The 7500-nt window shown below is 50.0% G+C and overlaps 1 protein-coding gene across 2 annotated transcripts in view; it reads left to right on the top strand.

Annotated features, from left to right (window-relative positions):
* LOC115554503 (nuclear factor of activated T-cells, cytoplasmic 1-like) overlaps positions 1–7500 on the top strand; it is a 60819-nt gene that overhangs the window by 12036 nt on the left and 41283 nt on the right. For both annotated transcript variants that reach the window (XM_030371275.1, XM_030371276.1), the window contains exon 4: positions 6346–6548. In XM_030371275.1, coding sequence (XP_030227135.1) covers positions 6346–6548 — 203 coding nt within the window. The remainder of the gene's footprint in view (positions 1–6345; positions 6549–7500) is intronic.

Below are 7500 nucleotides of genomic sequence, written 5' to 3'. Positions count from 1 at the left end.
CTCTCTCTCTCTCTCTCACACTCTCTCTCTCTCTCTCTCTCTCTCTCTCTCTCTCTCTCTCTCTCTCTCTCTCTCTCTCTCTCTCTCTCTCTCTCTCCCTCACTCTCTCGCTCTCTCCCTCTCTCCCTCTCTCCCTCTCTCGATCCCTCAGTCTTTCTCTCAGCCTCTCTCGCTCTCGATCCCTCACTGTCTCAGTCGCTCTCTGAGCCTCTCGCTCCCTCTCATTAGCTCTAAAGCAGCAGCAGACATGGTGCAATTTCTTGCAGGATGTGGCCCGCCATCTCCATTAGCGTGTGCGTGACTTCATATCCACCCCCCTCCGGCTTCCCTCATCCCCCCCATCCCCCCCATCCCCTTCCACGGTACAAACTGCATGCGATGTGCATGAAAACTCCCTGTATGTGTTTTTCACCACCACGGCAAACATGAAAGACCTTGAGGCAGAAAACCTGGGCACCGTGTCTCCCTGCACATGTGGGGCTTGTCTGGTCGAGGAGGTTCCTGGCTGTGTAATAAGTCTCGGGGAAAAAGAAAAAAGGAGCAGAGAGCTCTCCTATGTACACAACTTCCCTATGCCCCGCTAATTTGTTGCTCATTAAACGTGTTGCCACTTCTTGTTTGATATTTGAAAGGCTGCCGGGCGTCCCGCCGTGCTGGTAAAGGTTGAGCCAGGGTTGTTATTCTTTTGCCCTGAGGAGTCTTCACGCCAGCCATTAGGGCAGCGCCGTTCTCTGCGTCCGCAGGGTTTCCCCGGCCCTTGCGTCGGCCCACCACTAATTACAAACGCGTTACCCACGTGGAATGAAAAACGGCACTAAACGGACATCATTTGAGCGGAGGGTCTGAGCGGGAGGGTGACGACCGCCGACAGCCTCTGATTTATGGGGGGGAGACGTTTAGCGCGGTGGCTGCTGCTGCTGCTGCTGCTGCCGCTACGCTATCGGTGGGCAGAGCCATCCCTGCCCGCATCGCTCTGCCCACCCAACTGTGGGTTAGCAAGGCTGTGCCACATGGCACGCAGAGAGAGCAGCGTATCCATTCCTTCAATATGGAATTTGGACCCCTCGCCGGTCTAGACACTGGTCTGGCATTTGCCTGGTCTGCCCCCCCCCCCTCCCGATGACATAACTCTGGTGCTGTGCCCCGTTCAAAATAAACGTTGGGATGGATGTGGCTGTTAAGCTTCTCATAAAATGGAGGTTCGTTTGGAGTTCTAGAAAGCCCGACACATGAAAGGCATGCATATGTATCTCATATACGTTCATATACTTTGGCACTGCAGAGTGGAGAAAAAGGGAGGTTTGGGGGAAAGTAGCTGTGGTGGTTTGAGAGGGGGGGTTGAGTCTGGTAAGGGAGACTCCTTGGATAAGTGTAGTTTTAATGGATTACAGCAAGCGGCTGGCTCGGTGACTATGTGCACAGCGCAGGAGGAGAGAAGCGCCATAATGTCAAAAAGCTTGAAACGTCTGCTGCCCCCCCCCCCCCACACACACACACACACACACAGCCCAGCTCCCCACCGTCTCATGCGTCTCCCTCTTCTTCTCCTCCTCCTCCCCGGTCCCTGAAGTCATCTGTCCTTGCTCTCCTCTCTCTTTCCTTCAGCGCTCCACGAGGACCATATGAGTTGTGACATTTTATTCCAGGGCTCCTGATGAAATCACTGCGAGGAGATAGAAGGCAGGACGTTTGGGGCCGAAGCGTTCGTTTACGCTCTCTTTCCAGCCAGGCCTCTCCAGACAGATCTGCTTACCGCTCGTTGGTCGTTATTAGAGATTACACGCTTCCAATTTCTTCAATTCTTGTGGCCACTGTAGGCAGCAGCAAATGTGTCACTGTTATTAAAGGCCTCCGCCTATTTAGTGCAATTGCATGCAGAACGAATTTGCAAATGTCATAGAAAATTGGCCCGGAATAGAAGAAGTAAAAATTCTTTCTACGCATTTCACATTGCATTATACGGTGTAATACATTATTTGCACTGATGGAACAAAGGCAAAACTGATTTTATGTTCTTCAGATTTGAGTTCCATTGGACTTTGAAAGAGAGCGAACCGAGAGAGAGAGAGAGAAGGAGAGAGGTTGAGTAATATAGGGAGAAAGAGAGACAAACACATGCACTAAAGAGATTCTAAAGTTAGCGTTGGTGATGATAAATCTGCTGTGGTCCAAAGGAGACTGGGAGACGGATGATGGAAAGTGGACCAGGTTGGCTCCTCTTGGCCCTTTAGCCCCAGATCCCTCTCCATCATCAGGAAGGACCCCGGACTGCACAGCTGCACACAATTACACAATTATTGCCTGAGTGACCGTGCCCTGTGCGTCGCAGCTGATCCTGAGCTATGAGGAAGGACACGTGCTGCTGAGCTGCACTGCACTGGATCGCGGTAGGAGGGGGTGAAAATTAAATGAAATTAGCCTCATTCAACCTCCCTCCTCTCCCTCCCTCCCTCCCTCCCTCCCTCCCTCCCTCCCTCCCCTCTGATTTGAAATTGCTCTCACATCTTTTCAAGGATAAATAAGCACACTCCGCACACAGGCGGGACCTTACAACTGTAGCAGCCTCATCTGGTCAAAATTAGGGCCACCCTCATCTGGCTTAGCAGGTCATAGACAAAAGTGGACAACGTCGAGTTCACAGACAGGTGTGTATGTGTGTGTGTGTGTGTGTGTGTGTGTGTGTGTGTGTGTGTGTGTGTGTGTGTGTGTGTGTGTGTTTGTGTGTGTGAGTGCGTGAGTGTGTGTGTATGCGTGAAGCCTCTGTCACTGACACAGGGAGTCCTCTTCGCGCTCCCCTCTCCCCCACCTTGTTATAACACCGATGAGGGTAGAATGAAGTTCTGTTTCAACTGGCGAAGAGTGGCGAGGAGAGGACCAGGGCAGGCGGCTGAGCGAGGGGAGCACAGGGAGCCCCCGGAGGAGGAAGGTCAGGGGTCACACATGGCGAATGATTCAGGGGAGGTCGTGGGCAACCAAGCGTAGTTTTTTTCTCTCTCTTCTTGCGGCCTGCGGAGGCCAGTGTGGACCAGTCGGGGTGGGGGGGGGGGGGGGGGGGCTTCTTGACCCCCATTAATCACTTCCTCTTCCCCATGAGGTCACCGGAGCCTCGACCGAAGACGCCACCCCAGACACTGTGTGTGCTACCGCAGGATGACGACCATGGCGTGGGTGGGTGAGTGGGTGGGAGATAATGGCGACCGGGCCTCTCGCTTGCAGCCGTGGCGCAGGCTGAGGCAATGGCCAGAGAGGGCACAGAGACCTTAGACTCTGTAATCTAGCGAGAGGATGCGTGTGGGCAGGGACCCCGAGTGAAAGTGACAAGACGACCAGTGCCCCCAGTGACAGAGCCTTCCTGCCTGCGTTTCATTCACTGCGCAATAGAAACGTCATCCTTCATGTTTATTCTATTCCACCCGCAGTTGTCGAGTTGTTGTTTTTCTCCTTCGGTCCCCCCCCCCCCCCCCCCCGCTCTCGCTCCCATTTGTCCGCGTGGAAGTAACTGGTAGCATGTGCAGCTATGGATAATTGCCTCTCGGTGACACCGCAAGTTAAAATATAACAAGCAGAGCTGGGGTCCGCTGGTGAGATCACCGCCAGGGATGAAGTGGTCTCCCGGGAAACACGAGAGAACTTCAAGAAGCTCCTGACCCCTTGCCTATAGCTCACTGATGACTAGCATGTGTGGCTAGCTCACCGGAGACGGACAGCTGCTAGAGACACTACGTGTACGACCCGGACACCCACACGATGAAAAAAATGAAAAGTTTAAAGATATGCGACGGTGGCGGGGGAGATGCGTGACAGCCTGGCTTTACCACTCCCTGGTGTAATCCGGGGATGACTGCCTACAAATGGAAGGAGACATACATATAAATATACATATATATATACAGAGGGATTAAATGCGGCACAAAGATGAATAATCCATTGGATTTATATATCAAAATATCATGGGGGCGCAATCCATGATCGGACACCCAATGGGTGTCAGATTTAGTCCCAATGAATTATGACAGTTATTTTTATTGTAAGTAAAACAAACTCACGGTGTAATGCGGCCATTTATATTATATTTTCGCAACAGTTTTTCATCAAATTCAAGAGAGCCACCTGTGTTTATTATTGGGCAAGAAAAGCTTAGTGTCCATTGCCAACACACATTTGCTTTTAGACTATAAACACCAACATGTCCCTGACACCTCAGTAATTACAAAGACTAACTTTCAATGATGTAATTAGGTCGCCCCCGCACCAACCCCATTCCCCCAACCACCTTGACCCCTCTCTCAAAAGTAATTATAAAGCCATTAATCAGATTATGTCATAAGGTATACATGGCCTGCCTTCTGCTTTACGGCTCAGCCTTAGGTAAACAGAGCAACTGTATTGCGTTTGACAGATTCACTGTTTTTTTTTCGGATGGAACTCTAAAAAAAATAGGCCCCCGGAATAAGTTTGTGTGTGTGTGTGTGTGTGTGTGTGTGTGTGTGTGTGTGTGTGTGTGTGTGTGTGTGTGTGTGTGTATGTGTGTGTGTGTGTGTGTGTGTGTGTGTGTGTGTGTGTGTGTGTGTGTGTGTGTGTGCATGTGTGTGTGTGTGTGTGTGTGTGTGTGTGTCTGTGTGTGTGTGTGTGTGAGTGCGTGCGCGCGCGTGTGTGTGTGTTTAAGAAAGATAATTGACCATTTTGCGGGGCGATGCAGATGGGCCGTTGATTTTGCTTGGACGTGTGATCTGTTTGAGTGTGATGATCACACACTCCTGGTTACTTTATGTGTGGTTATGCTCCGGGCTCCGACTTAATCCGCCCGCGGAGCCCCGTCTCCGTCTCCACCAGAGGTATTCCCTCGGTTGGTCGGCGTGGACTTAGAGGACTCGGGGTTTGCAGAGCAACGGTTCCCCGCGACCACAGACGGCTTGTCCACATTCTTCCATTCTCCTGAAAACACCCATGTACAAATATAACCAGCTGAGGAGAGCAGGGGGATCCTGGGAGGTCCTCACGTCTGTCTAGGTTGGGCCAAATACGAACCACATTTGCTAGGCATATTACGTTGGTTGGAAATCAACCCAAAAAAATATATTGCTCATCCCTTATCACAAAATAAACTTTTAGAACTTGAATTGGCCTATGTGTCCGTTTCTTTCACTCATTCCCCAGTTAAGACTGCAATTCTTAAGAACAGTCAAGTGGCGAGGTGAAGATTGTATACATTGTGCTGTGTGGGGCCAAAGCAGCTCTTAAATGCATGTTGTTTTTGTTTTTTTCAACGTTGCTACTTTTATTAGCGAGTAGCGGTGGCTAATGGCGGTGTAGCGGAAGAGGCAGTTGTTGTTTGAAGCGGGGGTTCCGATACAGCCGTCTCTTTCATCACAGCGGGACACTGTCTGTCAGCCTTCATAAAGATCATAATGCGTGTTCATAACTGAGAGGCTGAGGGCAGGGCTTCCAGTCTGCTGCCTAAGCACCGCTGTAGGCCGCGGTACCACGCGAAACCTGCTTTGATTTCTAAAATAATATTTTTAATTTGTTCTTCAATTGTGTTGCACATGGTTTTATTGAGTGTTTGGGTAGAAACATGAAGTCTGCCATGTCTGACTCAAATTTTACACATTTGTGTGGTTTCTATTTTCGGATGGGAATTTTGATATTGTGTAAGAGATGGTATTAAATTAATCGGTGAGTTTGCCATGTGCTCGTGTTTCCAATGGCCTGACCGTATAAAACATGACACAATAATTCAAACATATTTAGTCTTGGGCGTTGGCGGCAAGTATTATTTTCAGCAAGATTTACAAATATCTTCCTTGTGATTTGCTTCACCTGTTTCTTGGAAAAATGCAGCTCCCCTATTAATCTTTTGTCAAAAGCCATGTGAAATATGTTTATTGTCCCTTGAGAGAGGCCAGGAATTATTTCCATGCTTACTGCTTAATCGCTTTCCATTGAGTCACCGTGTTGACTGCTTGCCTGTTTGTTATTGCTCTTTACATAAAAATATTTTAGAATAGAATGAAAATGGAGGTTATAGAGCCATATATCTACTGTGTCTCTTGATCCTGGGAATTCATTCTCAAGAGTCTGACAGAGATCTAGACCCCGTTTTTAAATCACAGCTATCAGAGTCGTAAAATAGTAGGGATCTCCAACCCCATAAAATAGGTAAACAAAAGATTTACCTCCTTGGGCTGAAATATAACCATCCATCAAATGTTAGTTTCATTCTCATGTTGCAGATGGTGCTGTTGAGTCCATCACTGAGTCTCCCCACTTAAACCTGCACCTTGGCCCTCATCTCACTCCCTGTCTCCCCCGTTCTCCCCCCCCGCTCTCCCCCTGGTCCTCCAGCTCTACGGCTACATGGAGAACGAGCCGCTCACCCTGCAGCTCTTCATCGGCACGGCGGACGACCGCCTGCTGCGCCCCCACGCCTTCTACCAGGTCCACCGCATCACCGGCAAGACCGTGTCCACCGCAAGCCACGAGGTCCTGCAGTCCAACACCAAGGTGCTGGAGATCCCCCTGCTCCCAGAGAACAACATGAGAGCCATGTGAGTAGCCCACCCCTCCCACACCTCCTCCCCTACTGCCTTCCCCTATGCGGGCATCGATCACGTGATCATGTACACAAACACTTTTCTCTCTCTTTCGACGCCTGTGCCATTTGACCTGGGCTATCCAAATGGAGCCGAGCCGTTGATCGGAGCTGTTCAGGTTCACCAACACCACCGTTAGTGCTGTATTGGCTCCTGGGCTGCATGGGGTTCCTCTCAGAACACTCGGGGCTCTCGCTCGATCGCAATACAGGTGTTGAGTTGATGATGGCTTTGTGATGTGTTTCTATGAAAACGTGTGTGTTGTTAGTTTTTCTTCAGAAATCCTGGGATGTATTCATTTTCATTTAGTTTTTTGGGCGCGTCTAGAATCGATCTCCAATTTCTGGAGCTCTCCCATTATTTTTTCTGTTTGTTTCGAATGTATATGTGCATGAGTCCGGTCCAAGTATTTTGGGGGAAGTGGTGATATCTGGCAAATGTTATGGGACATATGAGACTTTTGACCGCAAACGGATCTTTCGCGGTTTTGAGTAAGATTGCTTTAACATCCGACTGCCTTATAGTGCCATTTTGATTTAATCAGTTCTAGTCGAGGCGAAGGTTTCCTTCCTTTATTTTTCGAGCTCGGCCACTATTCTTCGGTACCTTTCAGGGGTTGCATTGGTTAGCCATCCCCACCCCACCCCTCCCCAGCCCACTCCCTCGAAATGTCCCGCTCTGAGGAGGGGCTTCGATGGACCCCTTCCACTAAGCTGTATAACAGTCCGTTTCGATAACACCGCATCCATCTCGTCTTGCTCTCCTGCCAGCACCTTCTTCCTCTCCATGTGGGAGGGGGCGGGGGGGGGGGGGCGCCAGAGGGTCTAGGTCAAAGCTTGGTTGGTCGAACTCTCAAACTCTCTCTTCTCGCCATTACACAGCGACACAAGTGGACTCAACACTGGTC

This window comes from Gadus morhua, chromosome 11, assembly GCF_902167405.1.
Source record: "Gadus morhua chromosome 11, gadMor3.0, whole genome shotgun sequence".
Lineage (NCBI taxonomy): Eukaryota > Metazoa > Chordata > Actinopteri > Gadiformes > Gadidae > Gadus > Gadus morhua.
Note: the sequence above shows the minus strand (reverse complement) of the source record. Positions and strands in the feature narration are given on the sequence as shown.